The sequence below is a fragment of the Setaria viridis genome, chromosome 2 (genome assembly GCF_005286985.2).
Source record: "Setaria viridis chromosome 2, Setaria_viridis_v4.0, whole genome shotgun sequence".
Taxonomy (NCBI): domain Eukaryota; kingdom Viridiplantae; phylum Streptophyta; class Magnoliopsida; order Poales; family Poaceae; genus Setaria; species Setaria viridis.
In genome coordinates, this window is record NC_048264.2 from 40,808,353 (window position 1) to 40,826,213 (window position 17,861).

Below are 17,861 nucleotides of genomic sequence, written 5' to 3' on the forward strand. Positions count from 1 at the left end.
GTGGTATGGTCGGCCGAATGGCCGCCTGGAAGGATGCCTGGAATGGAGGATTTCCTTGACTGGCCGACTGATTCAGACCGGCCGTGGTTGATGGTGCCCCCCAGGGTGATGGGCTGACTGGAGGTAATTGTGCAGAGGACAGTTGGATAGAGCCATATCCCAAAGGAGTTGATGATGCAGAAGCGCCTGAACTCCCGACAGAAAAGTGAATCGGCTGTGAAGCCGAATTCGGATAAGTCTGATTTGGTGGAATTGGCTGAAAATATGTCGGTCCCCTGTACCCTTGAGGTACCCCACCAACGAAGGAATTGACAACAGCGTTGTGCACCATATTGGAAAGTACCGGGGATTAATCAATGAAGGCGTGATGAATAGACTGTTGAATCATATCGGACATTTTATCCGAATCTTCAGAAATCGTGATCTGGCGGGGAGCGGGGAATGGAGTTTTCTTGATGGTCTCCCCACTTCTGGAGCGACTGAAGGACTTCAGGCAAGCTTTCCGGAACTGAGCCGTATACTTGTCCAGCTCTTCCTTCTGGTCGTCCTTCAGATCTGCTTCCGTCACCTCGATGACGTTATCTTCGGAGACTTCAGCAGCTTTCGACATACTGGCGGTTGTATTTGTCCCACTGGGCGTGCCAAAAGTGTGTTGGCGCTAGAAATCGGTCAACCGAATCCAAGCAACCGACACACGACCCGGGAGAATCTGCTTAGCTCCTGTTCGGGTGAATGCCCTGGTGCGGTTCACGCGGCGTGCCAGCCAATCTGACCTGTTGATTGGCAAGGAAGAACACGTGTCAGGTCCAGAAATTACGATCGGCTAAATTTCCGATCGAGAGAATTTATCGGCGAATCGGCCGATTTACTGTGGTAATGAAATCGGCTATAAGACAGCCTGATCTCTATAGCCTTGTAGACAGGAAATTGCTAAAGTGATCGGTACAAAGCTTATGATAACAACACTAGGAACAGATCTAATCGGCAATAGATGAATCTAACGATAGAAAATAAAGAAAGCCGATACTACCGATTCCTAGCTGGATAACTGGTGATAAAAACTAGAAAAACAGGTAAAAACCTATGAATCTAGCAAATATCGATAACTAGTGAATAAATCTAAACGAAACAACAGCGATACGCCCGGAGTTAAAGCTTAGATATTACTCGATAAACGGAACTTACAGAATCGGCCGGAGATCAAGATGATGCAGCCCTGCCAACCCGCACGAACTCGTGGAAAAGAGAAAAGTAGTAGCGAAGTCGCTTGAAAGTAAGTACGAGGAAAAAAGTAGCTTGTTGTATTGATTGGTTGATGATTACAGATTTACAAAGGTAGCTATTTATAGCCCCGTACAGATATCTCCTTAACCGACTAGAATTCTATCCCTAATTCAAACAGAAAACGAATATCTACAAGCACGATTCGTGCTAGGTTGGTTACTCCACGCTTCGTGGGCTGATTTCCATCTTACCCTTCTACTCCTTTCCAAGCCCATACAGGCCCAATTAATCCATCCTCCTAATCGGCCGATTCCTCATCGGCAAAAGGCTACCGATTGGGACTCTGGTATATTCGACCCGAAACGAAACAGAAGTCACTGGCCGATCTCACACTGTAGCACCACTTGGCCGATTCCCAACTGTGCTTCTCCGATTCCCTTTCTTCTTGGCGCCGATTCTACTAGTGACGAAATCTGGCGTCAACAAAGGGGTAGTTTGGAATGATTGACCCCAATCAATCCGGGTCGCTGAAACCGAGTCGATGAGCTATGACTATGATACAAAAGTTCTATACAACGTAGTAAATAAGAAAAGAAAAACAAGAAAGAACTGATCGATCTGGGTTGCGTATGATGGCCCGCCAAGCCTATTATCCATGTTATGAGTCACGCAAGCAGCTGCCTCCCCGCCTCCTTAGTGTTGCTGCTCTACTCAGGCAACTTATCACCACTGGCCACAAATCACTCACCGTCAACCAACACTTTGCATGAGGCACTAGTAAAATCGATTGTCTATGTCCTCCTCTTCTCTCCATTGCTCTCAGATTCGTTGGAGAAGGGTCAATTTGATGTTGATTGCTGTGGCTCCCCAAGTTATGTTATATTGTCCACCAGCAGGACATCTTCTTCAATTCAGGCGGCATCCCACATTAGTAATGCTAGTCTCTGTCATCTCCCCTCGACATCTTCTTCAATTTAGGCGGCATCCCACATTAGTAATGCTAGTCTCTGTCATCTCCCCTCCCCTGTTGCTTAATACAGCCCACTCGATTCAGGCTGTGACCCTGCTGCTATGGAGCGATGACCCATGCGACATTGACCCTGCCCGACCCTGACCCTCGATTCGGGACGGTGATCCTGTCGGTGTTTAGACCCGGCAATCTACCTACGGGGGTGCCCATGGTAGTGTTTAGTGCGTGGGGCTTGATAAGATCAAGAACTCGAAGGTGAATTGAGACACATGATTTAGACAGGTTCAGGCCGCTAGATTGCGTAATACCCTACATCCTGTGTGTTGGTTGTATTGAATCGCTTTGGAAGGGTCTCTGCCTCGCCTTATATTGCTAGAGGCAGGGCAAAAGGTCGGTTGTTTACAAGTCGGATTTGACTAGATGAGTCCTACTCTATTTGCTAAGAGTAGTTTCCTAATCCTCAACTGGTTTCTTTCCTCCACGTAGACTACATCGTCCTACACCGTAGCCTCCATGTCTAACACATCTCGGTGTCCAACCCTATATTTAGGACTGTCCAAACCTTCTGGTGGGCATATAGATGTATGTATGATAAGCCTCCGAGTACTTTTTAACCAAATGCAACAGTTCTGAGTACTTTTTGTAGACTTTTTCGACTAGTTATCAGTACTTTTTGTAGCCATGAGCATTCCAAAGGCAACAACAGCTCTATTTATAACCAGGGCAACAAGCTACCATCCATGAGTGCTACAGAAAGCAACCATGACTGCACAACAAAGTTCCCAGGGCACTAGACCCCAGTACAGTACCCACGTGAAGCCTATCTTTATCGTATGGAATCTGGAGTCAATGCTCACATGCGACTCGTCCTTTTTACAACCAGACAAGGAAGAACAGTACTCTCATATGTACTTCCTGACAAAACAACAATAATGCAAGTCTTCCGCTCCGAAGAGTTGAGGGAAAAAGCTGTATCACGAGAAATCTTAGAGACACTACTCAATGGTTACTACCGGATAGCTCGAGTACCCAAGTACTCAACAAATCGCTTCCGAAGAGGCTCATAATAGTAGCCTTGTGCGCAGACACTCAACTTGGTCGAACGAGCAGAATCAGGACCAAAGTTTGAGATGTACTAAACATTGCAGATAACTAGTCGAAGAGCAACAAATCGATTAAAGACTTAAAGTTATACACATAGGTATTCCATTACAGGACTAATGTTTTTCATGACCAACAAAAAAAGGGGGGAAAAGATAAGTCTACTACAGATCCAAATACTTGGCCACCTCTTTAGCGATGGGATCCACCTCTTCCAGATACTGCTGAAAGACTTCATTAGTATAGTCCCCAGCTATCCCCTCCGTGACAGGAGACAGGTCGGCCTTAGGGTAGAAGGACTTGACAAAGCCTAGCAGCTGCTTGGACATAGATTTCGCCATCCCTTGGATATAACTGGTGATCTTCGCTGGCGCATCTCGGAGCTTTTCCACTAGTGGGCGAGGTTCTGCGCCTTCAACTGGGGGCTCCACCATATCAGCCAATGGCTGAGCCACCTCGGTCCACTGCTGGAGTTCGTTTTGTTGTGCCTGGATGGTAGTCATAGCTTTGACAAGACTAGCCTCACCATCCTGGCGCATCTTGGATTCCTTCTCCAGATCATGCTCCATCTTCTCCACTTCTCACGCCAACTTATCATGCTGATCAGTCAACAGGTAGAAGGCGTTCTTCCAATCAGTGACAGAGTTCTTTAGCACAATTTCTTAATTTTTATATTCTGCACAATGGAAACAAGACGTCAATCAAAAGACTACAGATTATAGACAGACGGAGGCCGCAAATGCGAGTACTCACCTTCAATCTTGTGGTACAACGACTTGTTACGGGCAACGAGGCGATCTTTTTTACTCGCAAACTCTTACCTCTCCGCCCGAAAGGACGTCGCTGTACTGTCAAACTTCATCACAAGCCGAGATGATTGCAGTCATTCTTCAGCCAGTTGTTTCTCCAGTACCTCAATCCGACGCACGGCTTCATCATATTCCTGCAGAAATTGAGCATTCCGGCGAGAATGGTTGATCAGGTCCTGTTCACCAAAAATTAGTATTTGGAGGATGCGCAGAAGAAACCTTGCAAGATAAATAGTACAAAACCAAAATCAGAATTTACCTCGGTATACGACACGACACGCTGGTTCATCTCCAGAATGGTAGCCACTGTCCACGGATCCAACAGGGGGCTCTCGAAGGCCTGGACCTCCTCAGGCCGCAGCAGACCCTCCATGGCCGACTCGCTCCTTGTGCCGGGTACCGAGACTAGCTCGCGGTCTATTGATGTCCCTGCCTCAGATGACGTCCCAGTTGTGGTAGCCACAGCCTCAAGAGTCCATGCAGCCTCGAGCTCAGAGACTCCGGGATCTGCAGCGTTGAGAGGTATCGCGTCCAAGACCTCCAACATGGGCGGATTCTGCACAGGCACAGCTTCAGGGAGTGCTCTGGCACCGTAACATCCCTCAGTGAGCTGATCACATCACGCATCAACACAACAACAAAGGATGTGGCGCCCACCTCTGGCGTCAGAGCCGGATTCTCGGCTGGGACTATGGTAGGCGCGGGGGCTGGATCTTCAATTGAGCGGCTTGCGCCATCAGTTGTTGACCCCGAACCTGATGCACCAATGTCCACATTTGAGGATGTACTACACAAGATAGAGCATAAAAACGGAAGACAACCAAGTACTTGATACAAAATTGGTACTCAAATAACAACAGAGTACTCACCTGGTGGATCTCCGCAGCTTCAGTGACGGGTTCCCCACCAAGCGCATCGGTTGGACAGTGGGGGTGGACACCCTTGGCGGGGCATGCGGCAGCATTTCCTGGGTGTACCAGGTAGGGTAGTCCTAATTTCATCCCCTACGAGTACCTCAGTACCCGCAGGGTTCACTTCAGCAGCGGGAGGCTCGCAATCATCCCCAGCATTAATGTCCTCCCTAGCGGCTGGAACTTCAGTTGGAACGGTATCGGCTGCCATCTCCATTATCTCGACTACATCATTGGCCGCCTGCAGGAAAAAGAAGTCATGATCAGTAGTCGTGGCATTACTATACAAGCTTAATCATACCCGCACCTCAGGGTCTTGCCCTTCCTCGAAGGTTATTATCGGCGGAGGAGCATCCTCGATGATGCGAAGACTACGCGAAACGCGCCTTTTGACAACCGCCGTCCGTCACCTCCTCAGTGGTAGGGCTAAACTAGCATCAGCATGATGCTTTGACGCGCCAAAGGATGCTCCGACCTACTCCGAAGTATGATGCTGCACAACAAAATCCTCAGCAACAACCGTGTCCGAGCTACTAAGGGACTCGGTCTCTTCGTCGTCCTCCTCCTCCTCCTCCCGGGTGGCCCCAATTACAGAGCAACCCAGTCCAAAAGTACGCCGCATGTTTTTGCTATCATCAACACCGGGGGGAGGAGGGGGTGAAAAGAACATGAGTAGTCTTCCTACATAAAGGGAAACAAGTTGGCAAAGAAGGTCAACAACTAATAGGTACTCGGGGGCTACAACCACGGGTACTTACTTCTCTTGGCAGGTCGGAAGCATTGAAGGCCTGACTATCTTGGGGATATCCTCGGCATTCTTGAACATACGCCCCAGTCTCTCCATCACTTCATTAGTGGAGATCTCTTCAGCGACATCCTGGACGGGTCATTAAGACCCGAGTACTCGTAACCCCACGTGTGGCGGAGTTGCAAGGGTTGTACTCATCTCTTCAAGAAACTGAAGGCTAGCCCAATGCCTATCAGTCCCTTCATCTTTAGATCGGCGATCCTGGCCAGAAATTCGGGTACTTGCATACTTTCCCCGGTCGTCAGCTCGTCGATCCACCTACTTTTTCTTCAAGATCAAGATGAAGACAATACAAATGCAGATTGACCCTCAGCCGAGTAGTAGTCAGGGTCCTTGATCGAATCCGCGTCGAATTGTGATCTGGACAGGGTAGCTTGGTAGATAGCACCCGTGTTTCGGAGTCCAAACGGGAATCGACTTGGGTCGTAATCCAATTCGCATGATCGCTTAAGCGCTAGCTCGTGAAAACCAGTCCGACTAGCGGGAGAAGTCGATTTGTAGTTGGACTCGTCCCCCCAGCCTCTAACTAAGTCAGAAATTGAAATTTCACCAAATTTTTTGACGAGATCCTTCAGAGTTTGATGTTGGAGCTTCATGGCATGATGCTTCTTCTCCAGGGTTGGCGCAACGTGGCGGTGAAAGTTTTCAGCGCCATCTGCGGTGCAAACCTAGGAGTCGAAGATGAACGTCACGCCCGCTTTGAATGCGATGGTTGACTTGATGATGACTTGGGCCATCGACTTCTCTAGTGGATTCTCAACAAGAGCCCCTACCTGGCGCGCCAGCTATCGGTGTTTAGACCTGGCAACCTACCGAGGAGGTGCCCGTGGTAGTGTTTAGTGCGTGGGGCTCGCCGAGATCAGAAACTCGAAGGTGAACTCAGACACACGATTTAGACAGGTTCGGGCCGCTAGATTGCGTAATACCCTACGTCCTGTGTGTTGTTTGTATTGAATAGCTTTGGAGGGGGTCTCTGCCTCGCCTTATATTGTCGGGAGCAGGGCTACAGGTCGGTAGTTTACAAGAATATTAGTTGGATTCGGTTAGATGAGTCCTACTCTAATTGCTACGAGTAGTTTCCTAATTCTCGACTAGTTTCTTTACTCCACGTAGCCTACACCGTCCTACACCGTAGCCTTCATATTTGACACGTCTCGGTGTCTGGCCCTATATTTAGGACTGTCCAAACCTTCTGGTGGACCCATAGATGTATGTACGACAGACCTCAGGTCAAGGAATGAGGCATCGAGGGTTGGGATGGTGACCCCAAGTCAAGGTCAAGGAACGAGGCATCGACCCCGAATTCTGTGACTACGATCATGCACACTCATCTTGATTCAGTTTTATTTGTGAATTTAGTGCTTGGCCCTTTTTCTCCCAAAAGCGAGCTTTTGGCCACTCACGGAAGCATGGAACAAAATTCTACCAAACAGGGACAAATAGGTATGGGTTTGTATGCTTGAAAGCTAGCTTGAGCATCTTTCACTAGATAAACACAAGACCCCAACTCTCTGCCATCAATATAAGATTAGATAACTGTTCTTAGCTTCAAGGGCCATACCATTTAGCTTTTGTTATATCAATTCATTGCGTGGATCTTGACCTAACACTTTTCCATTTCAGATTTTTTTTTCTAATCCAAAATCCAATATAAACGTTACGCTTAGATGATATATATACCACTGCCACCTAATAAATTATTCAGGCATGATCCTGATACCATTGGACTATAAGCGCCAACTAGCGGATTCAAAGAGACGCATTACTCCCGCAATGTTACAGAACATACGCACGGAATATAGAGCAGTGCACAAATCTTACTATTACTTTATTTTGGAGCTTCCACTTTAATCCCCACGAAATGATGAGCTAGAAAGAAGTTAATTTCTCGAAATTTCCGTATAATTCAGGAACATCCAGCCATCAATCTGGCAGATTCTTAATCATCATAGTCTTCTGATTTATTATGTAGACCATGTGTACATATATGGGTGAAGCGATGAGAATATAAATTTCCAAATTAAACACATAGCTCAAACTAAAAGTTGAAATAAACATGTGTCAATAATGCATGGAGGTGCGACAAGCATGAGAAAAATGTACAGACTGATTCATAATTGAAGTCTATTACAACCGGATAAATATAAGTATGTTCTACATGAATATTATGTCAAAATACTCAACGGATGAGAAAGACCAAGGTAAGCAATTAAGTTTTCTAAGATTTATGTCTCTTAAAGTTAATAGAGCCAATTCCCTCTATACCATTAAAATTTGTATCACTCCCTTGTGTGCCATCAAAATACTTCACTTCCCTTATGTGCCATCGAATAAAAATTCAAATCCCCTGTGTGCCATTTGGCTGTTAAGTTGGTATGGAAAAGACGATGTTGCCCCTCACAAAATAATCAAGTTAAATTTGGCTCATTTTTCTTACTTGCTAATATATGTTGAGGTGCAGCTTCCCATATAAATGGAAATGTCCAGATACGTACAGGAAAGCATAGGAACCAGCTACTTATTAAGAGTTGGCTGCTAGAATGGCTTGGACTTGATGCTGTCATCACTTCAGTAGTTCTTGAGGTCCCCCGTTCAGGTTTTTCCGCTCGGTCGCTGCACGCCTGCACCAGGCCACTAGCCCCGCCGCACTCGCCAGGCCCCCGACGGTGCGCACATCTAGGCTCCTCCTGGCGCAGCCCCGACAGCACGCCCCCTAGCCTCGAGGTCGCCCAGCCCCGGCCGCGCCGATCACCACCGCACTGGCGCGTCATCCGCCTCCCATCTCTCTCTCTAGCGAGGGGTAAAATTGACATTGCCCAGGGTGGAAGTGCCTACCCAGTTAACGTTTCGTGTTACAAATTAACAGAAGCTGACGGCAATGTCATTTACAGGATTGAAAATTTCATTTGATGGCACACAAGGGAAGTAATTGTTTTTGATGGCACCCAAAGGATTAATATAAATTTTGATGGCAGAGAGGGAATTGGCTTAAGTTACCGGTCCGAGGGGGCATGGGTTGATGGACTGGTCCGTTAATTTGTAAATGAAACGAACTTAACTGATCATTTCAACAAGGACTAATATGTGGAGTTATTCCATGAATTGACAGGAGTGAGGTGGGCTAATATGATGTGTTGACCTTAAGATATTTTTCCAAAGAACCTCTTCAAAAGAGCAACAGGAGTTCTGACATTTCAGTATAGAAGAAAAGAGATTTCATTGTAGAAGAAAAAAGTGAACCCAATGTAAAAGAAAAATTAGGTTAAAAATCTCATAATTAGGACTTAGCACTAAATTTTAGTATTAGACATTTTTTATTGATAATCTTTAAAACATCAACATAAGACAAAATCACTGAACATTTTATTGATAATCTTTTAACATCAAGAAGCACGAGAATTAGGACTTAGTACTAAATTTTAGTATTAGACACAACAATCACAAGGTATCATTTTAGTACCGCTGATGCCTTTTAACCATAGAAAAGCTCAGCCTCAGCTCCATGATCGCTGTACCGCCTGGAGCTCAGCCTCAGCTCGCTGTCAGCCCTCCACCACTGCTCAAGCCCGTGTGCGTCGTGGTAGCTCGCATTCTTCCATAGCCTCGCCGACGGCAAGAGGTGCGGCCGCACCCGCTGGTCCTCACCGCTCTCCGGGTCGGTGCTGTGGATGCTTATGAGCATGTCACGGAGGGACAGCTTCATGGCTACCTCGGCGACGGGCCGGAGCCGGTTCAGCATCTTGTGCCGCTGCTCGAAGTAGTCGATGAATCCCTGGCAGATGATGTCCCTCTCGTGCACGTACAGCTCGGGAACCCATGGCGCCAGCGTCTCGAACAGCGTCTCCATGTCCCTCTCGTGGGGCCTGAGGACCGTCGTCCCCAGCGCCGCCTTCACCGCGTAGCTCGTCGGGTAGATGACCCTCTTCGCCACCCTCCTCATGGCCTGGGGCAGCATGCTGGGCGCCAGCGACACCTGCGGAGGGTTGAAGAGGAACGCCGGGAGGTTCCACCCCTTCATCCTGGCCACCACGTCTCGCCCCACGTCCAGCGCTATCGACGCGCCGAGCGAGTGGCCCGCGAGCCAGACGGCGGCGCTACCGGTGGCGCGGCCGTCGGGGGCGATGGAGTCGAGGAGTTTTGCGACATGGACACGGGCATGGCGGAAGCGTCCGCAGGCGTGCTGCTTGTTGACGAGAATCCGGAGGTTGAGGTGCATGTCGCCGAGGTACGAGGGGTGACCGGGCATGGTGCCCCGGAACGCGACGACGTAGCGCGGCGCCGACGGGTGGCGGCGCGCGCCGACGTGCTCCAGGATGGCTCCGTAGATAGAGCACGGCCGGTGGGCTCCCAAGGTGAACAGCTTGGTCTTGGTCTTGCAGAACACGCACTCGCACTCGTACCTGAGCGTTTGGAGCCGGCGGAAGCCGAAGCTCTCCCACCACGCCGGCGCGAGCGGCTTGCCTGAGTGCAGCCCGGATTCGTCCCTCTCCATGATGTAAGTCCCGTTAACAATGCAGGCGGCGACGCAGCGGCGGTGCTCGTCGCTGTCCCTGAAATCATAGAACGCGGTTAATCTCAGAAATGGAAATGGAAATTTTTTGTCCGATCTTTACCGAGTTCAAGTAACGGAAAAGCTGATGAATGCATCAAAACGATCTGGCATACGTGCATACCAGTTAATAACCTTCATCTGGCATACGTGCATACCAGCTCTCTCCATCATATGCTTCGGGCCGGAGTCGGCAAATACGTCTGAACCCATATCGTGCAATGCGATCGAGCTGAAGCTGAGTACGTGCACAGTGCAGTAGGCCAGTGTGCTTCTGCTTTGCCGTGAAAGAGCTATCACTCAATGGTGCGTATTTATACACAGGAGCTGGAGAAGCAATTTCAAGTGTGGCTGCTGATGATCCATATTTTCAAAGATAAATGGTTGTGTGCATCCTGAATTATTCATGATTGATGCAGTGACGTAGAGGTAGGAGAGATTAATAATTACCTCCATTATCTTAAAAAAAAAGGCACACAAAATAACTTGTGTTGGAGTACGTTTGATATTAACAGGATCCGCCGAATTAAATGCGCAAATGTCAGAGAGGGTATCGGACCATATCCAACCATGTATCCATGTCTACGTTTCATTCCACGAAGAAAGGGTCGTCTATCTTTGTGCTTTATTTTAAGACCCGGAGAGAATCATGGAGTAGGAAATAGTGGACGTACATTGATCGGGTGAGTTCTAGATCCTACTTATTTGGTGGTAACTAATGGGTAATATGATAGTAGTATGCAAATGAACATCTATAGAAATGGCACCAATCTGGTGACCGTTCGTTCAAAAAAAAAAAGATCTAGCTAAAAAGTATGATATAACGTGCATCAGCTTAGAACTCTAGGAGAAGAGAAGCATAGAAATTTAAGAAGGAAGGTGAATAATATGCATACAGGCCATGCATCACCCTCCATGCTTAAATATATACTAATTTTTAGGATAAGAATGGTAATTCAAAAATGAACTAATTTGCTTGTCTTAAACAACATGTATTTAAGGACAGAGACAATATAAATTACATAAACAGTAAAAGCGATGCATCGGATGGCCTCGAAGACTTTGCAAGTCTTCCCTACTCCACCTTTAGTGCCCAACACAGTAATAATAATCCATTCCACTAGTGATTTCTCTTTTCTGCTCCAAAAGCGAGCATGAAGTGATCACTCACAGATGTGTGGAACAGATTCCACTAAACAAGGACAATAACTATTGTTTCATATGCTAGAAAGCTAGCTTGAGCATCAGTAGCCATTAGATAGATATCAAGGCACATATGCATAATAGGGCAACACTATAGGATAAATTATATTGAACCCTCTATCATCTCTATAAGATTCTACGAGAATGTTCTTAGGGGGGGGGGGGGGGGGGGGGGGGGGGCTGCAAACTGCCCTCCGTGCAGCCCCCTCTTCTTAGCATCACTTAGCTCTACATATTTTCCATATCAATCCGATATTGGATCTTACCTAACACCGCACCTTTTCATTGTAAGAACTATTAATATCAATATATCGATATCAAGTTTGTATCACAAAATTATATATTAATAGTTATCTTTTACATAAGTACAGTATGTGTTTGGTTGTGGCCTCCTTGCGCTAGCTTTGGTGGTTTGGGCTGCCGAGATCTTGCTCAGCCCAATTGCAAGCAAGAGAAAGTGTTTTTTTTCCTGGGATTCATTTAAAAGAAGCTCACCTACTCTTCAAAAAATGAAATTAAATCATAAATAATATTTTAAATTAAATACTTTCATCAACTTTTAAAGGTAACAATTCCTTTTTTCCTTAAAGATTGTTAAACAACTTTAAAATAACTTTAATTTCTTACTAAATTTAGAGATCAATGATCAAGACTGTGTGTACTTCAATATAATTCATACCTTGCTCCGAAAGGAAAACCGATAGTACAAGGTGAGCATATGTACCCATATGCAAGTACATTTTCTTTAAACACCATCTTTCAATACCACACATGCAAGTCCGGAAGCTCCTTTTGAAGCCTCCATGTGAAGCCACCTAGGATCCTAGGTGGACACTCTATTTTCTAGAGAAAAATCTTAGAAATTCTAAAAAAACAAAACATCTAGCCATCAATCGGTAGACTCAAGTCATCATAGCCATTAGATCTATTATGTTATTAAAAATTACCCACCTATGCCATTATAAAAATAGCCTAAAGTAACCTATAAATATATATCTACCCCCACCTCTACCATTATATAAAATAAACTAAAGTAACCCCTCATCAAAATTACAAACTTCTGCCATTATATAAAATAAACTAAAGTAACCCCCTAATCTTCATCAAAATTACCCAATTCTACCATTATAAAAATAATTGAAAATAACCCCCTAAATTTGAAAATAAATTGCCCACCACTAATACTAAAAATAATTAAAGTAACCCCTAAAGTTTGCATCTATATTACCCACTTTGCCATTATAAAATAACCTCCCAAATTTACAACTAATTGACCACTACTACTACTTCAAAATTAACTTAAAGCAATCCCTTAAATTTGCATCTATATTACCCACATATGATATTATTAAAAATAATATGAGGTAACCCTAAATTTGATTTCAAATCACCTTAATTAAAAACAACACCAATATATGATTCTAAATCGTATATTTCCTACACTATTAATATATGATATAATAATTAATGTATATACGCATGATGTGTATGTTGCCATTTATATAAAGATATAAAGGAAGTTATGAGAATATAGATTTCTATGTTACAATTATAACTCAAACTTAGGGTCCATTAAACAAATCCAAGCGCATACTCGCGATGCAAAGTGGAAAGTTAAAGATTATAAATGTTGATGGAAACATTATAGAGTAATTCCTAACTAAAATCTATTATAATCGGATGAAGATAATAAGTATGTATCTATATAAGTATTATGTTCGAATATTTAACAAATGAGAGATAGCTCATGGTAATAGTTTTGTAGCAATGTGGCCTCATTTTTCATCTATTGGGGACTCCACATTAGTTCTCACAGACACGCTAGAAAAAAAAGACAAATCCAAGATATTTTCACAAAAATCAGAAACTTTAATAATCATAGTCATTAGTCATGATATTTTCTAAAAAGTTACCACCTCTATCATTATGAAAATATTCTAAAATAAACCCTAAACATATATCTAAATTATAGACCTCTGCCATTATAAAAAAATAATCTAAAGTAACCCATAATCTTTAAAAAATTTACTCATGCATACCGTTATAAAGCATAACTTAAAATGACATTCTAAATTTGTATCTAAATTACCCACATGTGACTTGTAAACATCTAAATCTTAATCTAATTATCTTTATTTGCATCATACAGAAATGTCCAATAGTAAACTAATATATGATTCTAAATTACCTATTTATATAATTGTTAATAAAGAAATACTAAGTTAAGGTATATACGCATGATGAGTGTCACATGTAGATTATTTATATATGTATGTGAGGAAGTGATGAGAAATATTAATTTTTATGGTAAACACAATGTATGGAGGTGCGATATAAAATGAAAAAAGTGTGAATGTAGATGTGTATAGAGTAATTACTAATTAAAAATCAATAACAACTGGATAAAGGTAAGTACACATCTATATAAATATTATGTTGAAGTATTGAAAAAATAGGAGAGCAGTAGGTAAACAATTTTGATTATTAGTTTGAAGTTTAATTTCTAAATAATTTTCAAATATAATAGATTTTAACAACATTAGCCCGTGCGGCAGCACGGTTTGATAGATTAGTAAAATCAATTAACATTAGAAGCATCCACTGAATCACTAAATCAAATAGCTAGATAATCAAGAGAACAGCATATAATAAGGCCATGCATCTACATTGAAGCAGGCCATTTGTATAACTTGTGGGTCAACACTAGCTCCGGGCCTTGTTGGGGCTGCCACCACTGCCGGAGCTCGTGCGGGTCGCTGCCGGAGCTCGTGCGGGTCGCTGCCTTCGCTCTGGTTCTTCCACAGCATCGCGGATGGCAGGAGGTGCGGCCGCTCGTTCTGCGTGCCGAACAACACGGAGCGGCACATGTCCCGGTACGACAGCGTGGTGCCCGACGCGGCCACCCGGGGGAACCGCTCCCGCACCCGCTCCCGCTGCTCGAAGTAGTCGATGAAGCCCTTGCAGATGAGGTCCCGCTGGTGCACGTACAGGTTCGGCACCCACGGCGACAGCTGCTCGAACTGCTCCTCCATGTTTTTCTTGTGGGGCTTGAGAACTTTCCCCAGCCCGTGCTTCAGGATGTAGCTAGAGGTGTGCAGACCCCTCTTCGCCACCCCTGCCATGGGCAGGTTGTCATTGATCACCGCGGCCGGCGACACCTGCGGCGGGTTGAATAGGAAGGTCGGGAGGTTCAGCTTCCTATTATTGGCCATAATATCACGCCCCACGTCCAGCGCTATGGACGCGCCAAGCGAATGCCCCGCGAGCCACACCGCGGGGCTGCCGGCTCCCGGTGGCGTCGCCTCCCGGACGGAGTCCAGGAAATTCCTGACCTCTTCGCGCGCATGGCTGAAGCGGCCGCAGCTGTGGTGTGCGTTGAGCAGGATTCTGAGGTCGAGGCGCATATCGCCCAGAGTTGTGGCATCCCGCCGCATAGTGCCCCGGAAGGCAACGATGTAGCTTGGAGCCGACGGGTGGCGGCGCGAGCCGTCCGGTGGCACGTACTCGAAGATGGCCCCGTAGATGAAGCCCTGGCTTCTGCCTGCAACGATGTGCCGGCCAATCTTGCACAAGGCGCATTCGCACTCACACTCAAGCACGCGAAAGGGAAGCCGGCCGAAGTGGAAGCTCTCCCACCACGCCGGCGCGAGCGCATTGGCAGGTTCCTGCCTCCCGTTGGTTCGATCGCTCTCCAGGACGTAGGTGCCCTTAACAAGACAGGCGGTGATGCACCGGCGATGCTCCTCGTTGTCCCTGAAACCACGAAATGCGCTCGGTTGATGGCCATTGGATTTCAGGATATATCAACTAAGGGCTGTGTTTGTGATATATCTATATATATATATATATATATATATATATATATATATATATATATATATATATATATATATATATATATACACACTAACTGCGATAGTTTCATCTTGTGTATGAGTTGGTACAATTCACAAGTTATTTCATACGTGAACCAAATGATCCTAACACATACTATGAGATTTTAATTAAGAGACAGGCAGTGTTGATACTAAATATAATGTCACTGTAAAATTTTGATCCAGTGTAAGGTCACTATGAGATATAAGAGTTTTGCCGAGTGCAAAAACACTCGACAAATAGTCCTCGGCAAAAAATTTAAACGGCAAAAAGCTCACTTTTTACTGAATGTTTTTTATCGGGCACTCGATACACGTTGCGAGTGACCAAATCGCTCGGCAAAAAATTTTCAAAAAAATAAAAAAAAGCCCCGCTGCCGACACCACGCCGCCGCCACGCTCGCTGCCGCCACCACCAGCACCGCTGCCGCCCCACCCGCACCACCAGTACCGCTGCCGCACCACAACCACGCCGCCGCCACGCACCACACCGCCTGCCGCCGCCACGCACCACGCCGCCCGCCGCCCAGATCCGGCCGCCACCGGCCGGATCCGGGAGAGGGAGGGCCGGATCCGGCCGGGAGAGGGAGGGTCGGGGAAGAAGAAGGGGAGGGAGCGCCGGGGAAGAAGAAGGGGAGGGGAGGGGCGCCGGCGGGGGCCGGCCGCCGGCGGCGGCGGCAGGGAGAGGCGGGGTGCTCGGGTCTGGGAGGGGAGGGGCGCTGGGGCAGGTTAAGTACGGGATTTTTTCGTTTGCTGAAGTGTCTGGTCACTCGACAAAGTTTTTTTTTAATTTTTTTCTTCTCCTTTTTCAGAAAAAAGATTTTATTTCTTTGGCAAGTGTAAAAAAATCACTTGGCAAATGTTTTTATCGAGTGTTTTTTTACACCTGACGAACCCTCCTCTTTGCCGAGTGTTTTTTTACATCCGGCAAATCTCCATCTCTGCGCTAAAAACACTCAGCAAAGAACATATTCACCGAGTGCTCGAGAGAATACACTCAACGAACATAAAAATACTCATCAAATTTGACGTTTCCGGTGGTGGGTGCGTACCAGTCTATCTCAATTGTCTTGGTCGGAGAAGTGCCGTCGCCAGTTTTTGCCATCATATGTGTCGGCCCTGTGATGTCGAATAATCCCTTGCTTGAAGGCATGGCTCAGTATTGCAACCTACTAGCTAGGGAACCGAACCGAAGGCACGCCGGCAAGGCCGATCTAGACACAGGACTGCAGTAGGCTATTGCTGGTCGTCTCTGCTTGTTCTTTCGCTTTTGTTGTGAATGAGCTAGCCCTGTATATGCTGTATATTTATAGGCATAGGGACCGGCTGGTGTGTATGGTAGATGCAATGGCTGTTATCGCCTCTTGTGCAAGTTGCAACCCAGTTTATGGCCGTGCCGCTTAAGAATAAGAGCCCACCAGGAAGCTTGGGTGGTTAGGTATATTATACATACGGTACATGTGCAACAACTTGAGGAGCCTGAACTCCTTATCCCTGAGCTGAGACCCAGTCAAATGCACGCTTTTGCCACCTATGTCTACATTCGGTTGCTCAAAATTAAAGTTATTCGTCACTTGTATATTATCGGTGGATGGTGAAGCCGTTTGTGCCTCGCGAAGAGCAAGACTAAAGCCTGCTGCTGCTGGCTAATACACACTTGCCATGCCATTTAGAGCTAAAATACAGACATAGCGTGTGATGGGTCGGCTAAGAGCCTGTCTAAGAAGTTGGCTTTATTAAAGATAGATAGAGGTACCTAATGCTTCCATGTGCATACAGTCTAATGTGGACTGCAGAAGGAGAAAAGCAATAATTGCATTATAGAAATCACTTATTTTGGGTAGTGAAATAACATTTCAGTGCCATTAAGTGGATCTAAGTTTGTATAATGTTCAGCCCTTGCCCAGATCTTAATTAATCAACTTGGGGCATGTCAGTTAAATCAAACTAGTCTATCAACCTGCGCTGGCACAAGCTATAGAATCTTAGGAGACGGAGTTCCTAGAGATTCAATATGTGCTTGGTTGAAACTTTATCTTTGGTTGTGTCATTTCTTGCTGCAACCCATATGTCTTGAGTTCAGAATCTAGATTTTAGGTCTTAGGTTGCACTTGTGTAACCATGTGTTTCAGCCTGCACCACAACGCTTGAGATGTTCAATTTTCTCTATCAAAGAACTATGATCGTAGCAATATATACACTTTTGAATGATAAATTGAGAATTTAATTAGTTAAGACCTACTAGATCATCCAAATTCAGCCTCTGCTGCCTAGCAAGGATATGCAGCAGAATGTGCAAGAATGTGCCAATCACTTGTCCACGGGATTAAAGATCGAGTCAGGTATTTTCTTGATGCCACAGCAAGTCACAATATATCGACAGGGCAACCAGATGTCCTCTCGCAATTTTT

At 45.6% G+C, this 17,861-nt stretch overlaps 2 protein-coding genes across 2 annotated transcripts; both read right to left on the minus strand.

Moving 5' to 3' along the window:
- Positions 1–9,164: 9,164 nt before the first annotated feature.
- LOC117844409 (GDSL esterase/lipase At4g10955) lies at positions 9,165–10,639 on the minus strand. The gene has a single exon (XM_072291983.1). It carries the CDS (start codon positions 10,313–10,315, stop codon positions 9,296–9,298), a length of 1,020 nt encoding a protein of 339 aa, XP_072148084.1. The 5' UTR covers positions 10,316–10,639; the 3' UTR covers positions 9,165–9,295.
- Positions 10,640–14,099: 3,460 nt separating this feature from the next.
- On the minus strand, positions 14,100–16,741 carry LOC117845552 (GDSL esterase/lipase At4g10955). Its single transcript, XM_034726614.2, has 2 exons — positions 16,503–16,741; positions 14,100–15,328 (listed from the first exon to the last, which is right to left on the minus strand). Exons 1-2 carry the CDS (start codon positions 16,601–16,603, stop codon positions 14,206–14,208), a joined length of 1,224 nt encoding a protein of 407 aa, XP_034582505.1. The 5' UTR covers positions 16,604–16,741; the 3' UTR covers positions 14,100–14,205.
- Positions 16,742–17,861: the final 1,120 nt, after the last annotated feature.